The 24,657-nt window shown below is 38.5% G+C and overlaps 1 protein-coding gene and 1 pseudogene across 2 annotated transcripts; one reads left to right on the top strand and one right to left on the bottom strand.

The window, feature by feature from the left end:
* Window positions 1–6: 6 nt before the first annotated feature.
* Window positions 7–20,889, top strand: SLC39A6 (solute carrier family 39 member 6). Of its 2 annotated transcripts, none has more exons than XM_016195966.2 (10): window positions 7–165; window positions 2,244–3,074; window positions 4,517–4,700; window positions 5,563–5,732; window positions 6,756–6,974; window positions 11,835–11,940; window positions 15,436–15,813; window positions 16,899–16,979; window positions 18,700–18,890; window positions 19,664–20,889. In XM_016195966.2, exons 2-10 carry the CDS (start codon window positions 2,253–2,255, stop codon window positions 19,814–19,816), a joined length of 2,304 nt encoding a protein of 767 aa, XP_016051452.1. In that variant the 5' UTR covers window positions 7–165; window positions 2,244–2,252; the 3' UTR covers window positions 19,817–20,889. The 2 variants fall into 2 exon arrangements, with proteins under 2 accessions (XP_016051452.1, XP_016051451.1); XM_016195965.2 differs by lacking the exon at window positions 7–165 and adding an exon at window positions 434–668.
* Window positions 12,138–13,929, bottom strand: LOC107524179 (large ribosomal subunit protein eL30 pseudogene; annotated as a pseudogene).
* Window positions 20,890–24,657: the final 3,768 nt, after the last annotated feature.

The raw sequence follows: 24,657 nt of genomic DNA, 5'->3' as shown, positions 1-24,657 counted from the left end.
GCTCGATCGTGGCCCAGAGCACAAGCGCGCCCTCTATCCCAAGGATGAAGACCCGACCGGAGTAGCCCGGGACCCTACAGAAAGGCCCGCGGCTCAAGTGCTGGGGCAGCGTCGGGAACGTCCCGCTGCCCCTCACGCCCGCTTCCAGCAGCAGAGTTGGCCCAGGTGAGACCCCTGGCAAGCAAGTCTCGAGCCTCAACGGGGCAGGGGCGCGGAGGGGCTCAGCGAAAGAAAGGGTCCCCAGTTGGGCTCGACGCTCACAGTCGCGCGGACCGCGCACTCGCCCCCTCCCGCCCCTGCGAGCCCCGCGGCGCCGGCGAACAGGCGGCCACGCGGATCGGCGGGCCGGGACCGGGTTTTGAGCCGCACTGCGCATGTCCCGCAGTCCGGGCCGGCGAGGCGGTGGTTTCCAGGCGCGAGCGGCGGTAATTAGTAATTGTCCTGTTCCGGCGAGGCTGGGGCGCGTGGGGCGCGGCTCTCGGTGCCCGTGCGGTGGTACCGCGGCCGAGGGGCATCCGCAGCGGTAAGATCGCCGCTTCTCCGTGCCCTGTAGAGGTTTCGAGGGAGAAAGAAAGAGAGGGAAGCACGGGCCGGTTCCGAGCCCTCCGGACCGCCTGCGGGGAACTGAACCTGCGCGCGGGGCCGTGGGACTGCGAGGCCGCGGAGAGGTGAGTCCCGCGAGCCCGGGCGGGGGCTGCAGAAAGGGGAGGCCCGACTTCCCAGTTTAGGATGCACAGATGGGCTTCGGGGTCCAGCGGAGGACTTTGTGGGGAAAGTATTAACCTCTTCGAAGGTAGGGTCGTGTTTAAATTAAAAAGCCCTTATAAGTAGTGGTGTGCCTTCCTTCCCTTTTTCGCCACTCGCCTCTCTTCAGGCCCCTTTTTTAGGCTTTTTTGCAGCAACACTCGGGGACTTGCAGGGAAGAAAGTCCGCCCGCGGGTCCTCGGCCTCCTTAAGCATCCTCCTGGAGAAAGGCACGGAGCTGCCCCGGAGCATTGTGCCTGTGCTTGTCACAACCCCTCCCGCTCCTTGCCTTTCCCTCCTGCGGGTAATTTCGTAATGGTTCTCGTTTGGCTATTAAAACTTCAGGTCCCGAAGATTGTTCTTTCAGGAGTCTAGCCCGATGGTACTTATGTATTATGTGCTTCCCTTTTCACTGCTTCCAGTATAAGCAGCAGCTGTGCAAAACTGCTGATATTGTTTGGAGCACTTCCATGTACGCAGTTAACTTAGTTTCCGCAGTTACCCTGTGAATAGGTATTGCCAGCTTTCCCCGGTGCAGGGAAGAAGAACTGAAAGTGGTAGAGTTAAGTTGCCTCATACCCTTGCTCTCTTGGTCCAGAACCGGGCCTCTGTTTCTTTCACTGGAGACAGGTGAGTTTGGTGATGACTGGACATCTGTGTCCTGAGATAATCAGACTAACCGTGTATCCCAACTATACCTTCCTTGGCTTAACTGAATTCTGCTTTTCAAGGCTCAGCTCAATTCCTAATTCCAAACACCATTGTCTGGATGAGTGATGGTCTATGGTGAAATTTTCACTGATTTATAGCAACATAAGAATGATACAGTTTTTTATGAGGTTTTTAAGCAACTATTATGCGGTTGTTCAAAAGCATGAAATAAATCTATATGTACTGACATGGAAAGATGTCATTTTTGAGTAGGAAAAAGGTCCCATTTGTGTGGTTTAAGTACCTATTTACTTGAAAATGCATAGAAAGTATCCTGAGGCATACACAGAAACTGGCAAAATTGGGTGACTTTGAAGAGTGATATTGGAGAAAGAAGCCTTAAATTGATTTGTTTATAGTTTAAGAAAAATTTTCAATGTGAGTTATTCTGAGATTGCCATATCTACTACTTTTAATATTAAAATAGAGTTTTATGAAGTGATGATGGTGGTAGAAGTAAGTTTTGTTTTAAGTCATTGTTCTCAACACAATAAGAAGTTGCCAATATGGCTGTGGCCACATGGATTTCTCCAGTGTCTGAATTACTATTGCTTTTATAGTGCTAATTACAATCTGTTAACGCTCAGCAGTTCTCCAGTTGTTAACATGTTTTCGCAATGCAAGGGTAGAGCCTAGAATTCTAGTTTCTTTATTTTCACAGTACCAAACATTGCTAAAATGGTGCTCTGTAAACCTTGATTATTTGTTTAGACATCAGTGTTCAGCAGGAGATTTCTTAATTCAAGTTATTTTAGAAGTGAAGGCAAAATTTCTTTTTTCTTCTCTAGGAAGGTGCGATGGCGAGGAGTTTATCTGTGATTTTCATCCTGACCTCCACTCTGTCAGTCACAAATCCCCTTCATGAAGTAGAACCAGCAACTGCTTTCCCTCAGACCACTGAGAAAATTATTCCAAACTGGGAATCTGGCATTAACGTTGATTTGGCAGTTACCACACAGCGATATCATCTACAGCAGCTTTTCCATCGCTATGGAGAAAATAATTCCTTGTCAGTTGAAGGGTTCAGAAAGTTGCTTCAGAATATAGGCATAGATAAGATTAAAAGAGTTCATTTACACCATGACCACGAGCATCACTCTGATCATGACCACGAACATCACTCTGATCATGATCACGAGCATCACTCTGATCATGATCACGAGCATCACTCTGATCATGACCACGAGCATCACTCTGACCATGATCATCACTCTCACCGTAATCGTGCTGCTTCCGGAAGAAATAATCGGAAAGCTCTTTGCCCAGACCATGACTCTGATAGTTCTGGTAAAGACCCTAGAAACAACCAGGGAAAAGGATCTCGCCGATCAGAACATGCCAATAGTAGAAGGAATGTGTTAATCAAGGATGGTGTTGGTGCTAGTGAAGTGACCTCAGCTGTATATAATGCTGTCTCTGAAGAAACTCACTTTCTAGAGACAATAGAAACTCCAAAACCTGGGAAACTTCTCCCCAAAGACGTGAGCAGTTCCACTCCACCCAGTATCACAGAAAAGAGCAGGTTGAGCCGGCCGGCTAGGAGGAAAACAAATGAATCTGTGAGTGAGCCCAGAAAGGAGTTTATGTATTCCAGAAACACAAATGAAAATATTCAGGAGGTAAGATAAAGGTTGTTGTTATTTTAATCAATATGCCTGCTTGTCTATTCTGTCATAGCCATTCTATCTCTAGTTGTAAGGAGTTTAAGGTAGAAATAAAATGATGAGGCTATTGAAAAGGTAATTTCCACTTTCTCAGCAAGGCACTTGACCCAAAGTATCCCTATCATGTTGTAATCATTTCTGATTAAAAAAACTTGGGGGATATTAACAGTGCTGCCTGCTAAAACTGTTTTCTAATGCAGAATTTAAAATAAGTATAGAAAGCAGATATCAAAGTTATTTTTGGAGAAAGCCTTTAAAGGTGAATGTTATTAATAAAAAATAGAAAATGGGAGGTTGAAAATGCAGGAGTTAGAATCCATGTTTTAGGGAAAGGTGTGGTTGAAGGGGTTGAAGAATGTAAGAGCATTAATACCTCCTTGCAGAGGGATTGTAATAACTTGTGGAGTGATTGAAATTGGAACTACTACCAAGAATGACATACTCGACAAGTGAATGGGCAATGAAGTTCTGAGTTCATATGTTTTTTTCTAGACTAGACTTCCAGACTACTCAGTTTGCCTTGCCTAAAAGATTCAAGAACAAGGAGTTAGTTGGAATATGTTAATAAGCAAAACTTAAGTACTTCGTTCAAGGCATTATATGACTGTACTAATTCTAGGATAATCCTACTAATGGTCATTCCCATAACAACACTGGTAATAGTTTGTTCTGAGTAGTATTAACCAAGAATTGGTGGAGTTTAAAATAACTTTACAGAAGAGGAGAAACTTTACCAATTTTAGGGGTATAGAGGGAGGTCAGAAGATTCTCTTCAAACTAGTCATCCAATTAAATTGTCGAAACAGCTGCCTGCCGGTACAAGTTTGTTTTATTACCAACCTTAGCCTGCATAAGAGTAATGTGCATACTTTAATATTCTCTCGTAGAGCATTATTTTGCCAGGTATGTAGTCAGAACTGAGCTAAGTTTGCCAAGTATGGTCATTGCTGAAAGAATGACGTGTTTTGGACTTGTTTAGGCCAGGTAAGGTAGCGTTGGTACTAAAACAACATATGTCCCAATCTCTAATGAACCCCATCTCGAAATTAAAGCTCATTTCCTTAATAGGTTTATACAATGAATTAACAGGCTTGTGAATGGCCATTTATCCTCAAGCTTATTTCACTTGAGGCTTTCTCTCTGGGCAACTAGTGATGTGACTGTTTCTACCAAGAAGTAGGCAGAGAGGTGGGATAACATTATTGTGACATAGTATCTCCAGGTAGTTTGAGAAGTTCCAAAGTACTTAAAACAAAAGTTGATTTTAATTAGTGTAAACTTAAAAAAAAATTTAAGAGAAGCTCCAGTAAGGAAAGGGTGTTTTGTCATCAAACAACTTTTTTGGATTCTCTAATGGGAATGCCTTTTGGTGATTTTCACTGCTTTGTTTTCTTTAGTGTTTCAATGCATCAAAGCTGCTTACATCTCATGGCATGGGCATCCAGGTTTCACTGAATGCAACAGAGTTCAACTATCTCTGCCCAGCCATCATCAATCAAATTGATGCTAGATCGTGTCTGATTCATACGACGAGTGAAAAGAAAGCAGAAATCCCTCCGAAGACCTATTCTTTACAAATAGGTAGAATTGCATTTTTTTAAGTAAAAATAATTTTCAATAGATACATTTATGTTGTAAAGTTCTTTATATTTACAAAAACCTATTCATTTTTAGCATGATTTCAAATATACCATCTTAATTGTTTTCTGCCTTGAATGTGAAGAAAGCATGTTAGCCTTACCCTTTAAAAAAAAACAAAAAAAAACTTAGATTGTAACTTGTCTGTGTTAGCCTTATCTTTAAATAAATAAGTAAAACATAGGTTGTAACTTGCCTGAGGTCATGAAGTGTCCAGGTTATCTGAAATGTGGGCTTTTTGTAATAGCCACGCTGTTTGGGAAAAAGAGTCAAAGCTAATCTCTACTGTGTAGGAGCCTAATTCTGGTCTGTTGTTATTAATAAATGAAAGTAGGTTAAGCTGTGCTCTAGTGTAGAGTTTCAGTGCTCAAAAACTATAATGAAGAAATAATTGTTTTGTTTACTGAAGAAATGATTCAGTTCCTGATTTTCTCCTCTTTTTTTCCCTTTTTCCCTCTTTCTCTTTTTAACTTTTTCTTCTCTTTTTTAATTTGGGTGTTATAGGAGTCTGAAAGCTCAGTTCCCAAATGAGCTAGAGTTCATCCTTGTTTATCTTTTTTTTTTCCCTTCTTTCACTACCAGCTGAAGGATTTTCCACTAGGTTTATGCTCTTTAGCTGGAGAGTTCAGTCAAATTGTTCATTTGAGCCCATTTATTGGTTATTGCTGTCACCACAGTCCTGTTCCACTGAATTTGTATTTCTTTAAAACTACCCTACTTTTACAAGTTGCTTTATGCTACTCCAAAGTCTCTCTTTTAAAGTTTATCAATTGTGTGTTTTTATCTTTGCTCTTCTGTTTGACAGCCTGGGTTGGTGGCTTTATAGCCATTTCCATCATCAGTTTCCTGTCTTTGTTGGGTGTTATCTTAGTGCCTCTCATGAATCGGGTGTTTTTCAAGTTTCTCCTGAGTTTCCTTGTGGCATTGGCTGTTGGGACATTGAGTGGTGATGCTTTTTTACACCTTCTTCCACATGTAAGTATGATAATTTGTCCTATTAGTTTATTGTATTATTCAGCATTGAAAATATATGGGATTTTTTGGTTTATACTAGAATTCTGTGTATTGATATGTATAAAGGTTAGAAATTTGGTTTAGAGGAGTTTATTTTCAAATATATTTGGTAACCAAAAGCTGCATTTTTGTACTTGATCTTTCTTTTTTATTATTGATTTGAGAGAGTGAGAGAAACATTGATCGGCTGTCTCCCGCACTCGTCCCTACCAGGGATTGAACCCGCAACCTGAGTATATTCCCTGACCAGGAATCAAGTCCACCACCTTTTGGTGTACGGGATGAAGCTCCAAACAACTGAGCCACACCAGCCAGGACTGTGCTTGATCTTAATACATATTTTTTGCTTTTTAAAGGGAATTAACACAGACTAAATACAGACTGATTTAACTTTTGGGGACTCAGTTAATAAAAGGAGACAGAGTCTACTCAGATGTTAGTACTGTGACAGACTGCAAAAGTGTGAATTATCTGCTTACCTGTTAGTGTAATTGCCACAGAAATAAAAAGTGTGACTCTGTCTACTCAAGAAACTTTAGGATTTTTCTTCAAAGTTGAATTTATATGTGTATTTAGAGATTTACACTTTGTGACATGAGTGAATTCTTAAATAAAGCAAGTTTGGTAAAGTGAGTTTACTTTCCCATTAAATATTTGGGATAGGTGCATAGGCAGGAAATATTTGGATCTCGTTTTCTAAATTTCCCTTAGAGATTTGCAGGTAAGTGTGGGGCAGGGGAATGTATCTCTCTTTACACTAAACAGATTCAGTCTATTAAGTGCCATAGTATATTGTATGTATTAAGCTCTAGATAGCTGGCTGCTTATTGGTCATTTTATTTTTAATATCCTAAACTTCCCTTCATTCCGAAGTATTCCATTAATTGCCTAATTCTGAATGATTTCAGATTTGACCTTATCTTAGCCAGTTTTTCTGACATGTGTGAAGCTAATGAATTTATAAAAAACATATTTTGCCTTTAGTCTCATGCAAGTCACCACCATAGTCACAGCCATGAAGAAACAGCAATAGAAATGAAGAGAGGGCCACTGTTCAGTCATCTGTCTTCTCAAAACATAGAAGAAAGTACCTATTTTGATTCCACATGGAAGGGCCTAACAGCTCTGGGAGGCTTGTATTTCATGTTTCTTGTTGAACATGTACTCACATTGATCAAGCAATTTAAAGATAAGAAGAAAAAGGTAAGAAAAAGTATACTGAGTACTTATCATCCATCAGACATTTATTTAAAATAGAGGTCTAATTAGACCGTTAGCAGAGCTCATCGAGGGTATGTGATCTTTGAGAGGGGTTGAGTATTCTTGAGATACTTTCTGCTCCCAGGGGCATTAATGGAGAGCAGTTCTTTATCTTTATAACCCTGGACTTCTCTGTCTTCAGAATTCCCTTCAAACTCATGAGACAGTGAGAAAGGCAAGGATAAACATTTTTGTAAATAACCAAACAAGGCACAGGTGGGTCCTTGAAATCAAGATTCATGATTATGGCCTTGATGGTAGCAATGGTTTCATATATATACTTATCCCTAAACTCTCTGAGTTGTATACATTAAATCTGTAATGCTTTTTGAATGTCAATCATCTCCAATAAAGTGGTTTAAGAAAAAAGTATCATGGATACGCCATCAATATTCATTGGTAGCTATGACTATGTGATTAACCTCAAATTATTCACCCAGTAGCTGGATATTCTGTTTGAAAGGATGGATATGTAACTTTCACAGACATGACCTTTGCAAATTGCCTCTAGAAAATAGTATGAAGCCAAACAGTAGTAGGCTCTTTATTTCCGGTAAAAAATAACTTTGAGTTGCCTTTGGTTATCTGCTCTCTTCTTATCTGATGTGACCAAGGCAAGTCACTGAAAGGACTATTCTAGTGGGAACTCTTAAAAAATGACCCGTACATATCTTAGACATTTTAATTGAACTTAAAATATTTGTATACTCCTGTTCTGATCATTTGATGTTGACCAAGATTATCTTTGAGTTGGAGTTCTGTGTGGTGATTTTTTTTCCTAAGTTCAGCCAGAGGTTACATACGTGTAAAGGTATTTTAAGTATAGAATCTAGATTTCAGAAATTTTTTAAATTTTATACATTGGTCACTTTACATAATTTTTTTAAATATATTTTTATTGATTTCAGAGAGGAAGGGAGAGGGAGAAAGAGAAACATCAATGATGAGAGAGTCATTGATTGGCTGCCTCCTGCATGCCCCCTGCTGGGGATCAAGCTCGAAACCCCAGCACATGCCCTGATAGGGAATCGAACCTTGATCTCCTGGATCATAGGTCAGTGCTCAACCGCTGAGCCACACTGGCCAGGCTACCTGATTCATTCTTAATCCAGTAAGTTGTCATCTGTGTTCCTATTGTCCCTATAGCTTCCCTTGGACTGGTTTGAGGACACATCCTACTTCTTTACCTTCTCTGGAATTACTCTTTCACACTCAGCTTTCTAAAAAGAATTTCTTTGACTATTTATTTTTAGAGTAAAGTATCAAAATTAAACATGCTCATCAGAAAAGTTTTGGAAAGTTTTTGAGAAAAATAGGAAAACATTTTCCTATGGTGTTACCACTCTAATGCAACCATTATTTACATTTTTGTGTCATCTTCCCAGGCTTTTTGACACTTTTTTTTTTCAATTTTTCAATTACAGTTGACATTCAGTATTATTTTATATTAGTTTCAGGTGTACAGCATAGTGGTGAGACAATTAGATAATTACGAAGTGATCCTCCTCATAGTTCTCGTACCCACCTGGCACCATACACAGTTGTTATATCACATATGCTGTATTTTACACCCTCATGGCTTCTTTTGTAACTACCAATTTGTACTTCTTAATCCCTTCACCTTTTTCATTCAACCCCCACCCCAAACCCATCTGGAATTATTCTTACCTTAAAAAAACAAAAGATCATTCTTAGTTTTTTGGCGGGGGGTATGGAGGTTGGTTGGTTGGTTTTACCTTTTTTCTGTTTCCAATGCCATAAAGTATTGAAAATTGTAATTTCAATTTTTTTTTTATTTTACTTAAAGATAACTTTTCTTTAATTGTTCACTCTTTAACATGATAGACTCACTATGATTAAATACAGAATAGTATTTTTCAGACTGTAGGTTATAACTTATTAGTTGTGAAATCAATCTTGTATCATGACCAATGTTTTCAAATACAACAGTAATATTACAGTATATTATATATATTACTGTGTAAGTAGCACATATATTACTGTGGATTGTAGTCAAAGCTTGATAATCTCTGTTCTAAACTAGTTTCTACTAGAATTTAAGCTCTTTAAGAGCAAGGACCTCTTTGTCTTATTTACTGCTTTATCTCCAATGCCGAGAATAGTGACTGGCACATGAGAGGTGATTGAAAAATAGTTGTTGAATGTATAAGAAACATTAAACAACAAGTAAACATAATTTCTAGATGAAGATGTCCCACAGGAGTTTTGCAAATGTTGTGCTCTTTTCAGAATACACTGAGTATTTTTCAAGGACATCCAGATCTTAGTTTTACTTAACAGTTTTTAATCTCATTTGGTTTCTCAAAAAGAAAAAAAGCTATTCATTATATGATAAGTGTTGAGAGCTCTTTGGACCTGTAACAGGACATTTTACATAAAATTTTCCTTAAGACATCCATCCTGCACCCCTGAATGTCATAGTTTTAGGTTACTTGCCATCTTTGTCAATCTGAAATCTTTATATTCAAGTTAGCATTACATCTCATACTTGATATAGTTAGACATTACAATAGTTCAACGTCAAACTTTCTCTCTACCAGTAAAGGTTATTGCTCGTGCTGGAAATGAGAATCATCTGTGACACCTCCCTCCTCCTCATGTTCAACCTAGTTTTATTAAATCTATCCAGAGTTTTTTTTATTTCTCTTCATCTTCCTTTTTATTCTAGTCCATTCCATCCTTACCTCCCATCTGGGTGGCAGTAGTTGCCTCCTGACTGACCTGTTGACATTATTTTTTCTTCTAATCCAGCCAGAGTGATTTGTTTAAATGAAAATCTGATGAGGTTGGACTCCACAACTTAAAAGCCTTCTTTTAGTGATTTCTCATTGCTTTTAGGACAAAGCCACAACTCTCAACAGGTTTGCATTGTCTGATCTCCTCCAGCTGCCCAGCCTTACCTCTAGCCACCCTGTATGACCTACTAGGCCCCAACCACCTTGTTCTTTCTATTAAAGACGGTGCTGTCCCCTTCCTGGCCTCCTACATGCTATTCTCCCTGCCTGGAATACTGCCTCTCTCACCCTTCCCCAGCAAACCCCTGCTCATCTTTAGGTCTTGGTATAAATATCACTTTCTTGAGGAAGCCTGTCCTGTGATTTACTGTGGTCTTGTTGTTACACTCTCTCAAAGCACTCTGTGTTTTTTCTTTGTAAATGTATCAAAAATTGCAATCAAAGAATTATATAATCATTATCTGCATAAAGCCTCCTCCCTCCCTGTTGGTGATAAGCTCCATGAGAACAGAGACCCTTTGTATCTTATTTTACATTGTATTGCCAGCACTTAGCATAGGGAACATTATAGGCCCTTAAGGAATAAAAGAATTCATTAACATCTGTAAGTTCTAGAGAGAGTCATTGCCCAACAAGAAATAAAGCATCAAGTGAAGTGATTTAAAATACCCTGAATTTGTTTATATTCACAAATATTTAAATACTTCCTCTGTTTGAGGTATTGTGTTAGGGGTAGTATAAAGATTTGTTTGTGTGCTTGCCTTTAAAATGTTTTACAACCTGTTGATATTATGAACATCCAAAGCTGTAGAAAATTTTTGAGTTTATTAGAATTTCTTTGAGAGCCAAACAGGACATGCCTGGAAGCAGGATCTCAACAAATGGAGAACAGTGCTTCCCAGAATGACAGTTTGCAGTTTCTTTTATGCATATGGAATTAAGTAGAGAAGGTAAGGAAGATTACCTAAAGTGAAAGGGGTCAAGGCAAGGAGATCTCTATGATTGGATTACAGGATAGCTGACAAGATTGTGTACTCTCTTGAGGGTGGTTCTGGTTCCATTCTAAGAGTTCTGAAAAAGCTATTTAAAAGGTATGTTAACATTAGATGTACAAAAACAGTGGACAGGGCTTGCTTAAAGCAAAGATAACCTTTCAGTAGGGAAGTTACAGGCCTGAGGTGTGACTACCCACCATGATCTGCCCAGTTAGAAATTTATAATCAGATCACCCTGTGAGATTACTTTCACTTGTTACATTGGACTTGTCAGATTTATTATAGAGCCCCCTTTTTGTCCACAAACCTAAGAAAATGTACAGATATTTTTAATGTACTGTTAGAACTAGAATGAAATCTTAGGTATGTTTGTTTAAGTCATAGTGATTGTTTAAGCCATATTCAAGGGTACTACAAATAAGAAATAGAATTTTTTGTGTGACGTTTTTAATATTTTGACTATTACAGTGTAATTTTAGGATGTAAAAAGTATGAGAAGTATGAGTTTTCAGCATACAAAGGAGAGATTATGCTTGGGCTCAGAGATAGGAACACTATACTATCTCAGGTATAGTGGTTAAAAAAACCTAATTATAAATTCAAGGCTAGCTAAGAGAGATTTGTTTAAAAAGAGAAAGCTTATTAATAGTGTTTTATTATAGGAAAAATATTTTAGTTATAACAAATACATAATGTTACAGTGTAGTTTTAGGATATAAAAAGTGTGGGAAGTATGGGTTTTCAGCATACAAAGGAGAGATGGAGAAAACCAAGCACTTGATTAGCAGATCACTAAATGCCTGAAGAAAATGCCTTTGGCTGGTTCTAAATTGATAACCTGAGGCAGAGCTCAATTTTAATGTGCATGTGAGTCACCTGGGGATCTAGTTAAAATCCCGATCTGATTCATTAGGTCTGGTTGTGGCCTGAGATTGTGCATTTCTAACAAGCTCCCAAGGGGATGCTGTGCTGCCACACTTTAAGTGTTTATTAAAGTTGTACGCATAAGCAAATCAACTCTTTTAAAGTGTTGCTTTCCCTTGCTGTTTTAGAATCAAAAAAAAACTGAAAATGAGGAGGAGGAGGAGATTAAGAAGCGGTTGTCCAAGTATGAATCTCAGCTGTCAACAAATGAGGAAAAATTAGACCCTGATGATCGTAAGTCCTTATGAATCTGAGGGCTGGGGGGAATTCATTGCTCTTCTTGGGCTATATGGAAGAGATGAGACCATGTCCTTTTTTTAAAAAAAACAAACTCTCATCCTTTTTAATTACCGGTGAGTAGGTTGTTTCTATGTTTTGTTGTGTTTACACCAAGCTCTGGCCAATTTTTTTAAAGAAAAATATCCCATGATTTACTTTTCACCAGTCTGTTCTGGCATGCTTCTGATGATATCAGAATCACCAGGGTCAATGATAGCCAGTGTGCATACTATAGTATTTTTCACACGCTGTGCCCAATTCAGTATTATTTCCACTGTAGTGATGGACATCAGTCTTGGCCAACATGGCATAGTACTCTTTCAGATATTTCCTCAAGGCTGGACAGTTGTTGGCGAGGATGACCAGCTTCACTTTGCCTTGTCTGATCATCTTCAGAGTCTGCTTGTAGCCCAGCACGTACTTCCCACTTTTCATAACCAGCTGGAGCCTAGAGTTGATCAACTCCAGCGACTTTTTCTTCTTCTTTGCGGCCACCTTCTTCCTGCCTTAGGTATGGGATGGCCCCCAACCGAGCGCAGCCACCTGTGTTTTTTATTTTATTTTATTTTATTTTATTTTATTTTATTATTTTATTATTTTATTATTTTATTTTATTTATTTATTTTTTATTTTTATTTTTTTATTTTGAGGTAATTTCAGATTTATAGAAAATGGTTAAGAATAATACAAGGAATTGCCCAGCTGGTGTGGCTCAGTGGTTGAGTGTTGACCCATGAACCAAGAGGTCCCCTGTTCGATTCCCAGTCAGGGCACATGCCCAGGTTGTGGGCTCATTCCCCAATAGGGAATTTGCAGGAGGCAGCCAATCGATGGTTCTATTCCTCTCTCTCTAAAATCAATAAAAATATATTTTTTTAAAAGAATAATACAAAGAATTCCTATATCCCTTTCCTGTATTCCCCAGTTATTTTACCTACATTTTTCTCTAAGCCATTTAGAGTAAGTTACAGACATGATGTTTCTCTACCCCTAAGTACTTCAGCATATGTTTCCTAAGAAAAAGAACATTCTCTTATATAATCACAGTTTGGTTATTAAAATCAGGAAATTAATACTGATACAATGCAGAGAGAGAGCGAAACAGAAACATCAATTTGTTGTTCCACTTTTTTATGCATTCATTGGTTGATTCTTGTATGTGCCCTGACTGGGGATTGCACCTGCACCTTGGCACATCAGGACAATGCTCTAAACAACTGAGCTACCTGGCCAGGGCACTTGTGTTTTTCTAATTGTCCTAATTTCATTATACTCTCCCCTCCCCCAAAAGAAAAAAAATTTAGGGTACAGTCTAGGTCAGGTGTTGAGTCTAATGTTTTTGGTTTTTTGTTTTTGGGTTTCCTTTTTTAAAGAATAGTTTATTGCCCGGCCGGGCGTGGCTCAGTGGTTGAGCATCGACCTAGGATCTGGGTGATTGGGGTTCGATTCCTGGTCAGGGCACATGCCTGGGTTGCGGGCTCGATCAATGACTCTCTCATCATTGATGTTTCTCTCTCTCTCCCCTTCTCCTTTCCTCTCTCTGAAACCAATAAAGATATATTAAAAAAAAAAAAGAATAGTTTATTGATTTTTAGAGAGTGAGAAACATCAATCAGCTGTCTCCTGCACACCCCGCACCAGGGATGGAGCCCACAACCCAGACATGTGCCCTGACTGAACCGGCAACCTTTTGTTGCACCGGGATGGTGCCCAACCAGCTGAGTTACACAGACCAGAGCCCAGTAAAGATTGATCAGTTTTGGCAGCAATACCACAAAGTGGTATCATTCTTTTCAGTCACATGATGTGCCACCTTACATGATGCCCTTTGTCACCTATGGGTGGTGTTAATTTTGATCACTTGGCTAAGGTTATATCTACCATGTTTTTTCACTGTAAAGTTACTGTTTTTCATGTAACTTTACTGTTAGCTTGGAATTTCATGTTGAACAGGTCAGTTAAAATTAAAATTTTAAACCAAACTTCTCACCCTGACTTTCAAGATTCTAACCTGCCCTCCACTCTCCCTCACTGTCCTCGCTGTCCAGCCTGCTGACCTTTTATCCTGTGAGCATACCAGGTTTGTGTCAGAGCCTTGCATTCATTGTTTCTTCTTCTTGGACACCTTCACATAAATTCCTTCACATAAATTCCTTCTTCTGTTGTTTAGGTCTAAACTCAGATATCTCCTCTTTAGAGGTCTTCCCTGATCACCCAAAGACAAAGGTTTTTCCTGTCACTTTCTGCCATATTATCCTTTTGTATTTTCTCCCCATGCTTTCCAGCGCCTTAAATTACCTTATTTATATCTGTAGCTCCTTGTTAACTGGCTTTCTTCCCACAAGAAAATAAGTTTCTTGAAGACAAAGATATTCTCATGCTCCATTCTATCACCAGTGCCCGGCAGGGTGCCTGGCCCAGAGCAGGAGCTCAATAGATCTGAGGAGAGAGAAAAACTTGACTGTTGCCACTGCCTATTTGTTTTTGTCCACCCTTTGTTTTCCAGCATGCTGTTTTTTTCTCTAAAGAGCAAGTAAAATGTCCTTGCTCCTCTTTCTGCATCTATTCTCTCTAACCTTTTTAACAGGCTCCAGTGAAATATATAACAGTACAAGGAAATAGCTTTACAATTGGAACACAATGTCAGGAATGCTTCCAGGAAAAGCCGTACCAGTATATAGGACAAAGAAAAAAGCTAAACCTTGCTGTTGCAATCTCCTCTTTGTACAAATAGTAAATAGTGATGATGGTATTTCAGATTCTGCTGTTTTTCCTTGAATTTTGCCCTTAAAAAAGAGGAAGTCGGCCCCAGCCGGTTTTGCTCAGTAGTTGGAGCATCAGCCCTTAGACTGAAGGGTCCCAGGTTCGATTCTGGCCAAGGGCACATACCTCAGCTACAGGCTCAACCCCTGGCCCCTGTCAGGGTACGTACGGGAGGCAACCAATCAGTGTGTCTCTGTCTGTCTCTCTCTGCCCTCTACTCTCTCTGAAAAGCAATGGAAAAAGTATCCTCAGTGAGGATTAAATAAATAAGTACATAATTTTTTTAAAAAGAGGGAATCAGACAATAAAATTATGTTTATTTCCAATTTAAATATTTTTCTTAAATATTTTTCTAAAATAAGTATATGCTTCTTTTATAATCAGAAAAAAAGTCATCTTTAAAAATATAAGGAGGCAGAAGAAATTAAGGGAGGATCTGGAGGATAATTATTGAAGGTTACCGTTTAAAATCTATTCTTAATATGTGAGACCATTTAATTTCTAAAATTTATTAAAACCTATTAATGTTTTTCATCAGTAATACTGTAATGTTTCATTCTTCAGGCATATGGGAGAGAGTTGCTCCAATTTAAGATCTTTTTTTACTTTGTCAGTGGAAATGTTTGAAATGTGTCTAAGCGCATTAAGCCTTCTGACTGTCCCAATATCTTTTTTGTTTATACCCAGGACCTGAAAGCTATTTACGAGGAGACTCACAAGAGCCCTCCCACTTTGATTCTCAACAACCAGCAATCTTGGAAGAAGAAGAGGTCATGATAGCCCATGCTCATCCACAAGAAGTCTATAATGAATATGTACCCAGAGGGTGCAAGAATAAATGCCATTCACATTTCCATGACACACTGGGCCAGTCAGATGATCTCATTCACCACCATCATGACTACCACCATATTCTTCATCACCACCACCACCAAAACCACCACCCCCACAGTCACAGTCAGCGCTACTCTCGGGAGGAGTTGAAAGATGCCGGCATCGCCACATTGGCATGGATGGTGATAATGGGCGATGGCCTGCACAATTTCAGCGATGGCCTGGCAATTGGTATACATCTACGTATTTGCCCCTTATTGATTATCAAAATGTTGTTTCTTCTTTGGCTACTTTGACAGTAAAATATTTGATAAAGTGAAAGGAACTGTGCCTTGCTCATTACCTAAATTATAACTACCGAAAGTTGTTTTAATTTGCAAGGTCTTAAGATCAGGCTCCAATGTGTTTGGAGCATGTGTGAGTTTTTCCCCCTATACATTTAAGTTATCTGCAATATAAACAGTATTTATTAAGGTAAAAGAATCTGTTCTATCTTTTCTTTCATGCTGTAAAGGAATCTATGTATATCTGATAAGTAGAGTTTTTGCTATTAAATTGTTATGCCACAATTAGGAGATAATAGAATACTTGGGAATTTTAGTAATTCGTGCTGAAAGGAACCATGGAAATAATTATAGATTAGGCAGCTGAGGCCTGGCAAGGTGAACCACTTGCTCAAGGAGACGTGCTATTTGAGATGGGCCCAGGCCTTGGCTCCCTGGAAGCCTGGTGCTCTTCCTCCTCTAGGTACTGTGCACAGCATAAGCAACAAAGAAGAAGGTTCAAATGCTAAGTCATGGTTTATATATGAGCAGTTGTATAGTATGTTAGCTTTTAAAAGGAGGGGAGCTATTTGTCTTAGACTCTTTTTATGAGACAGTGAAAGAATGAATGTAAACAAGTCTGATTACATAGTGAATTCCTCTGAGGCCAGTAAAACAATTTGTACTCTTGACTGCTGAGGTTTTTTTTCTAAACCTTTTAAATCAGTTTATTTTACATTTTTAAATAAGTGTTTGATGCAGTAGCAATTACTTCTCAGGTTTGTATAAGATCATCTAATCACTGTTAAGGCATAGTGGAACCTTCCCTTCTGAATCATACCAGCTTGTGCTCCATTGGGAAATTTAACCCTAATTGAATGTAATCTGAGTTTACTTACAAAGAAGATACTGAGTGCAGTTGGGAAAGTTCTGTTTATTCACAGCCAAAATATAGCCTATTTCTTTTATTGCATTTTGTATGCTGGTAAGATTTTTTAAAAACACATCCACAAAATAATGTAGTCAATCTTTTTCTGATTGATTTTTACACAGGTGCTGCTTTTACAGAGGGTTTATCTAGTGGTTTAAGTACCTCTGTTGCTGTGTTTTGTCACGAGTTGCCTCATGAATTAGGTAAGAGAACCATATAAATGGTATTTTCCAGATGGCTGATTGTCCGAGTGTCACTAGCTTTTGCTAATGATAGTTCCAGCAAGCTTCCTCATAACTTTTATGCCTTCTCATACATCCTCTAACCTAGCTAGCTTTCTTTTCATAATGAACACAAGTTCGTTTCCAGCCAGAATTCTGACCCTATAAGTACAGTTACGCAATTGCCTGTGTGAAATTGCCAAAGAGGTACCTGGGCCCCCTTTCTTATTCTACTAAATATTTTCTTATGCCAGCATACTGCTGACCTCAGTGATCATTTCTTCATACACACAATATGAATTAGACCACAGGAATCAAATAAGTCATCTTCTATTAATAGAGAAAATCTCTTTGGAACTGAAGAAAAACACCATCCCAGAGTTATTCTGGATCCCAGTTCATGTCTTTGTTTTTTTTTTCTTATAAACACATATTTGCACACACCCATGACACCATTTTCACTTTTGTTCCTTGGCATATGTTCTGCCATTCAGAAGGCCTCCCATCTGCCTGCTCAGTGCTTATAATCAACATGTGGTTTATGTTCTCTGTTCTGGATTCTTCGTGCTCCACGAAGCCTTAACTATTCCCATCTTAATTTATCTTGTGTTCTCCTTTTATAACCAGAACATTAGACTCTTTAGCTCTTAATTATAAATTGCCTTTATCATTTGCTGATCATTTCATGTGTGTTTTCCACCCTCCTCTGTGTGGTCAATTATGAGTTCCTTAAAGACAGTGTAAGACTGTAATAATAGTAGATTTGTGGTATTTATCACTCATTAACAAAGTGGGAGCCTTACGTAAAACTTTGGATAAAAATATCTTAGTGTCCAGCTGGTGTGGCACAGTGGTTGAGTGTCAACCCATGAACCACAAGGTCCCCAGTTCAATTTCAAGTCAGGACACATGCCCAGGTTTCTGGCTCAATCCCCAATTGGGGGCATGCAGGAGGCAGCTGACCGATGTGTCTCTCATCAATATTTGTTTCTATCCCTCTCCCTTCCCCCCTCTCTAAAATCAATAAAAAACATATTTTAAAAAATTAATAAACTTTAAATACATATATGTTAGATTATAGAGCTTTTAGGGTGATTTATACTGTTGCTTCATTTATTTTAATCCTCACCCAAGGAGGGAATATATTTTTTTCCCATTGATTTTTAGAGAACGTGAAAGGGAAGAGGGAGGTGGAGGTAGGGAGAGAAACATCATGTGAGAGAGACATCCATTGGTTGCCTCCCACATGCACCTGGACAGGGTGGAGATCAAACCTGCAACCCAGGTACGTGCCCCCGACTGGGAATCAAACCTAAGACCCTCCAGTGTGTAGGCTGATGCTCTAACCATTGAGCCACGCAGCTTTTTTTCCTCTAAAAATTAGAGAATTTCTGCCCTAGCCAATTTGACTCAGTGGTTAGAGCATCGACCCGTGGACCAAAGGGATCATACCTTGGTTGCAGGCTCGGCCCCAGTAGGGGAGCGAGCGGGAGGCAACTACTGGATGTGTCTCTCTCGTATTGATGTTTCTCTCTCTTTCTCTCCCTTCCACTCTCTCTGAAAAAGCAATGGAAAAAATATCCTTGCGTGAGGAATAAAAAAAGCACATTAGAGAATTTCTTAAATCTGTGAAGTCTCTTGGGTGTGTGTTTTAAAAATGATTTTTCAATTAATTAATTCCCTTTTGTATTTTCTGTTAAAGGTGACTTTGCTGTTTTACTAAAGGCTGGCATGACTGTTAAGCAGGCTGTTCTTTATAATGCTTTGTCGGCCATGCTGGCATATCTTGGAATGGCAACAGGAATTTTCATTGGTCATTATGCTGAAAATGTTTCTATGTGGATATTTGCACTAACTGCTGGCTTATTCATGTATGTTGCTCTGGTTGATATGGTAAGTTTTTAAGGTGTCAAATTACAGTATTGACCAATAATAAAATAGAGAAACTGTTTTGTGAAACCTTATTTATAAAAAGGCTTTAGAGTAAATGCAGTAGTGATAAGTCATTCTATATTCAACAAGGTCACATATAAAATATAGTTTCTTTACAGTTTATCTTTGTGGATTGTTGGCCACAAGCACATCTTTATCCTGCCTAGTGTGTGTGAGGATACAGAGAAATATCGACCCCCTTCTGATATGTCTTTTTGAGAGTAGAATCTCAGCAATCATTCTTTGAATTGTGTGTAAATTTGTAGGAAACCTAACACAAGCCACATATTATTGGCATGCTGTGTGTACTAAGAATGCTTAAAAGCTCCTTATGAATGGACAAAGAAGTCATATCTCTTTGTCACCAAAGCACAGCAATCTTATTGTTAAAATTTTATTTTACATAGTATAAGGTTTCCATATATCTGAATTCTGGTAAGCCACATGTTATATTCAGTTCAGATACAGGCAGTAACTGAAGCAAGAACAAACTGGACCAATATCAATTTGACTTGCTAAGCAGATGGTAAATAATCATTGTTAATTAAACTGCTAGGAAATGTTATGTCACGTTAGCTAGAATCAGTATGTACGTAGTCATGATTTAAGGAATTGACTCAGTATACTTAGCTACATATAATATGAATAAACTATCCTGCAAAGGCTTATAAAAACAATCTGTAGTTTTGAAACCTTAAAGGTTGCTCTTTTTTTTTTTTTTCCCCTTCTCTAAGGTACCTGAGATGCTGCACAATGATGCTAGTGACCATGGATGTAGCCGCTGGGGATATTTCCTTTTACAGAATGCTGGGATGCTTTTGGGATTTGGAATTATGTTGCTTATTTCCATATTTGAACATAAAATTGTTTTTCGTATAAATTTCTAATTAGGTTATAAATGGTAGAGTAGCTTTAAAAAATTGCTCTCTATAGTTTGAATAGGTCATAGGAAGATGAGAGTAGATGCTGTGATATGCAGCATTTAAGGTTAGTGGATTTTGTGATTTTTGTACTGCATTTGTTATGCTTATAAGGTCAGTTATGGTGGTAACCTAAAGGTACGTTTTAATATTTAAGTTATTCTATTTGGGGAATATAAACTCTGTGTGCAATTTACCAGTTTTACCAGTTTATTGTATAAACAAAAGATTTGGCATGACATGTTCTATAAAGTTCAAGAAAATGTCTTTGATATTTTTTCTAGAACTAATGTAATACAGTAATTCCCATGCTGGATTTTAGGTCTTTGAAGAACTGCTGGTATTTAGGAGTAAGAATACGCATGAAGCCTAAGATACCAATAAAGTTTGTACTGAATTTAAACTAAGAAATAAGGAGGGGAAAAATATGTAATAATTAAGAAGGCATAAATTTCTTACCAAAAAATCACAAAAGTGGTTATAAAATAGAAGGAAATTTAGATTTAAATTAAAAAGGCAATATTAGTCAAGTATAGAGTACATTCATAAACGTTTTTGTCAAAGTGTTAATGTTCCCATAAAACCACAGTGAGCACTTTTCACTAATTTAGTTGTACATTTAACTTTGTATAATGGAAACATCTAAAAATAATTAACGAATTCAAGCACTATATCACTTAACCAAGAAATTTGAATTTTAAAATATTTGTGTGGAGGTATACCAGATGAGTATGAGTAAGTTTACGTATTGCCAGAAGACTTAGATATCCCCAAGTTATGTATTGCCCAAAGTTATGATTGGATGATTATCTGGTTTACCAAATGTCAGTGTATTAGGACTTTGAGATAAGGACATTAAAGCCGTACTGAGTATATTTCGACTTCTGGATTCAGGAAGTACTTCGGTATCTTTCAGTGCTTCAGTGTTGTCATTATGAGCAATTGTCATGTTTATATATCGTACTTTAGACTACTAGAGCTGTCTGTGCCATTCTATAGATGTTGCTTTTCTACAAAATAAAACCCCTGTGTCAGCTTAATATTAGATGTCTGGTATTTCTTTTAACCATCTTAACCATTTTTAAATGTACAGTTCAGTAGTTTTAAGTGTGTTTACATTTCTGGATCTCCAGAATCTTTTCACCTTGCAGAACTGAAACGCTATATCCATTAAACAACTTGTGTCCTCCCTTGGCCCCTGGTAGCCACCATCTACTTTCCATTTCTGTGAATTTGAGATAATCAGATTTTCTTCAATACAATCCAGATTATAGTATACTTATCAATTCATTTATATTATTGTATTGGGTGGCCTTACTCAATTTTAAATTCTTCATCACAAAGGGCACCTCAGAAAATATTAGTCCACAGTTTGTTCCACGCTATCAAAGAAAGGAAAGGAAAAAACAAAAACAAAAAAAACAGAGCCGTAAGCTAAAGAACCATTATAATGCCCTGTACTCTAAAGAGTATCAGAAATAATTGGACAAGACCCTGTATCCTTCCTAGGGCCTACTGAGAGACAATTGGACCAGCATCTTCTCCCCCATACAAAGTGAAAGGGATGGGGATAGGTAACGAGAATTACTTGGATTGGGGGTGCCTGGAAAGGATGAGATGCGGCATCTCTGGCTGAATTAACTCTGCTGCAGAGGCCTACAGATCTACCCTACTGTCACTGCCAGATCAGTGCAAGGAAAGGGAGTTCTGGAATAGCCAGGAGTGTTCTTCAAGTTTGGGGAATACAGACTTGTACCTGCTCCTTTTGCAAAGATTCTGAAGGTGGAAGGTGTACTGGACCAGCCCATAAAACAGGGTGACTTAGAACAATAGTTCCTACTCCAGTTTGAACCCGTTACTGAATATGTGGGAGATTTAAGTAATTAGTTTCCATGGCTCTGTGTGGGGGAGAATGTAGATTAAAATATGGACCAAAAGTGTGCCTGGCCAGCGTGGCTCAGCCATTAAGCATCAACCTATGGGGATCCAGGAGATTGCGATTAAATGCCTGGACAGGGCACATGCCCAGGATGCAGGCTCAGTCCCCAGTAGGGGGCGTGCATCAGGCAGCTGATCCATGACTCATCACTGATGTTTCCATCTATCTACCTCTCCCTTTCTCTGAAATCAATAAAGACATATTAAAAATAAAATATAGGCCAAAAGCTGATCCTTGGGGATGGCGTGGGCAGTGGAGGGAGGCGGGGACAACACTGACTGAAAAGGGCACAAATATCGTCAATGAAAAGAAGGCCCAAATAAAGATATAGTAGATTCAAGAAATCATAAAGCAGACTATGTTTATAAATTTGAAAACGTTATGGTTTAATTTTTTGGAAAAAAATGTTCACTCAGGAAAAATAGAAAGTCAATTACTGTTAAAATGATCGCCACATCTGGGGTGGAGGAGATGGGGGAGAGGGGGCATCTGTAATACTTTTAACAATAAAGATAATTTTTTTTAAAAAGTCACATCAAAATCCCCCCCCTTTCTCCAAAACAAAGCATTGTTTGCCGTTTTATCAAAACTTCAAGTAACACAAATCCCTAGTTTAACAAAACAGTTTCTGGGATTAGGGAAAAAAACATTCATTGTGTTCATTGAGGTCAAGGTAACCTTGTTATAAAACCATGCTGAAAAAGAAAATCTACCTTGGACCTTAAGACTCCCTGTACATTACTGCCAGCTGTGACAGGAATGTAAGGCCCTGGCCACTCTGTCCGGGCCATGTATCGGTGAGCAACCTTGAAGCATGAGGTCTGAGGTAGAGATAAGGCCTTGTATAAGAGGTTTATTCCCCAAGCTCAACTGCTACACAACCAACCTGTGCTGCATCCACCTGAGACCTTTCACTTTGCTTCTGTGGAACTTGGGGTGGTAAGATGTACTGATGCAAATTACGTTCACAATACTTGCTATGCTGTGAGCAAAAGTTCTTTACGTCCCAAGAGTCTCATGTCTTCTGCCCTTATCCACAAAACAGTAACAGCTAACTTGCAGCTTCAAGTTGGATAAAATCCCAGAACCTCATAAAATCACAGGAGACAAATGAAAAGAAAAAATGAATATAGTTACAAGAATCGTAAATTCTTGTATCTAGCAAATCAAAGTCATATGTTATGATCACCCTGGCAGGTGTGGCTCAATTGGGCGTCATCCCATGCATTGAAATGTTGCCAATTCTCAGGGCACATGCCTGGTTTGTGGGCTCCATCCCCAGTTGGGGGTGTGCAGGAGGCAGCAGATCAATGTTTCTGTCTCACCATCTCTTTAAGGAATCAATAAAAATATTCTTTAAAATAATAAAAAAACATGTTATGATCAAGTAAGGTGTTCCCAGGAATGCAAGAATGGTTCATCAGAAAACCCATTATTATAATGTACCATGTCAACAGATTAAAAAGAAAAAACTTACAATCATAATTAAATCAGAAAATTAACAAAAATCAGGGTTAAAGAAAAACATTTTAGCATGATAAAAATAGAAAATTTTGGGGATTCAGGATGTCTATTAAAAACTTGTCCTCTTGCCCTACCCAGTTTGGCTCAGTGGCCTGAGTGCCGGCCTGCAGACTGAAGGGTCCCAGGTTCGTTTCTAGTCGAGGGCACGTATCGGTTGCAGGCTAGTACGTGGCCCTGGTTGGGGTTCCTGCGGGAAGCAACCAATCAATGTGTCTCACTTCCATGTTTCTCTGTCTCTCTCTCTTTCCCTTCCACTCTCTCTGAAAAGCAATGGAAAAAATAGCGTCTGGTGAGGATTAAAAAAAAAAAACTTGTCTTCTTGAATAGTCCCATCCTATGAAGTCAAGGATTTAAGAAAAGCAGAAGAGGAAGGAGAAATGTGCAGAGAGGGAGGAACTAATGTAGACCAGAAAGAGAAATTACAACCCCCAAAATGGAGCAGAACTTGAACCTCCCATATAAAGTACTATAAAAAGTATAATGAAAATTAAAGGAGGTAACAAATTGCCACAATTCCATAGCTGTCACCGTAAGTACTATGTCACTGACAGCTAGAAAGAATTTTTTTGATATAAAATTTACTATTTTGATTATGAGATGTACAGTTCAGTGGCATTACTACACTCATATGTGCAACCATCGCCACCATCTAGCTCCAGAACTTATTCATCATCCCATGCTGAATCTTTGTCCCAAAAAAACAATAATTTCTCATCCTCCCTACTCCAGTTCCTGGTGACCACAATTCTACTTTCTGTCTCTATGTATAGGGTGTGCCAAAAAAAATGTATACACACATTTTGAATAATTATAAAGGCAGATTATTAAAATATATTTCATTTTCAAAATTGAGCTATCAGCTGTTAAAGTGTGTATACATTTTGGGGGGCGCCACTCTGTATTTATTCTAGGTGCATCACATAAATGGAATCATATAACATTTGTCCTTTTGAGTCTGACTTATTTACTTAGTAAAATATCTGTAAGGTTCATCCATGTTGTAGCATGTATCAGAATTTCCTTCCTGTTTAAGGCCGCATAATATTCCATTGTATGTACATACCACATTCTATTTATCCATTCATCCACTGAGGTGATGGGTTGCTTCTACCTTTTGGCCATTGTGAATAACACTGCTATGAACATAGGTATACAGGTATCTGTTTGAGTCTCTGCTTCAGTTCTTTAGGGTATGTACCCAGAAGTGGAATTGCTGAATCATATATAATTATATGTTTAATATTTTGAAGAACTGTCATACCACTTGCCACAGTGACTGCACAATTTTAAATTCCCACTTCCGCGTTTATTTTTTTTAAGCCAAGAGTAAAGATATTTGCATTTG

The sequence above is a fragment of the Miniopterus natalensis genome, chromosome 7 (assembly GCF_054644295.1).
Source record: "Miniopterus natalensis isolate mMinNat1 chromosome 7, mMinNat1.hap1, whole genome shotgun sequence".
In the NCBI taxonomy this organism is placed as follows: Eukaryota; Metazoa; Chordata; class Mammalia; order Chiroptera; family Miniopteridae; genus Miniopterus; species Miniopterus natalensis.
This window is presented reverse-complemented; position numbering and strand designations above follow the sequence as displayed.

Excerpts from the sequence above, each read along its gene's own strand:
- SLC39A6 (XM_016195966.2), top strand. The coding sequence starts at position 2,253 with ATGGCGAGGAGTTTATCTGTGATTTTCATCCTGACCTCCACTCTGTCA. Across the intron at positions 5,733-6,755 it reads TTTTACACCTTCTTCCACAT|TCTCATGCAAGTCACCACCA; the intron begins GTAAGTATGATA and ends TTTTGCCTTTAG. Across the intron at positions 16,980-18,699 it reads CGAGTTGCCTCATGAATTAG|GTGACTTTGCTGTTTTACTA; the intron begins GTAAGAGAACCA and ends TTTCTGTTAAAG.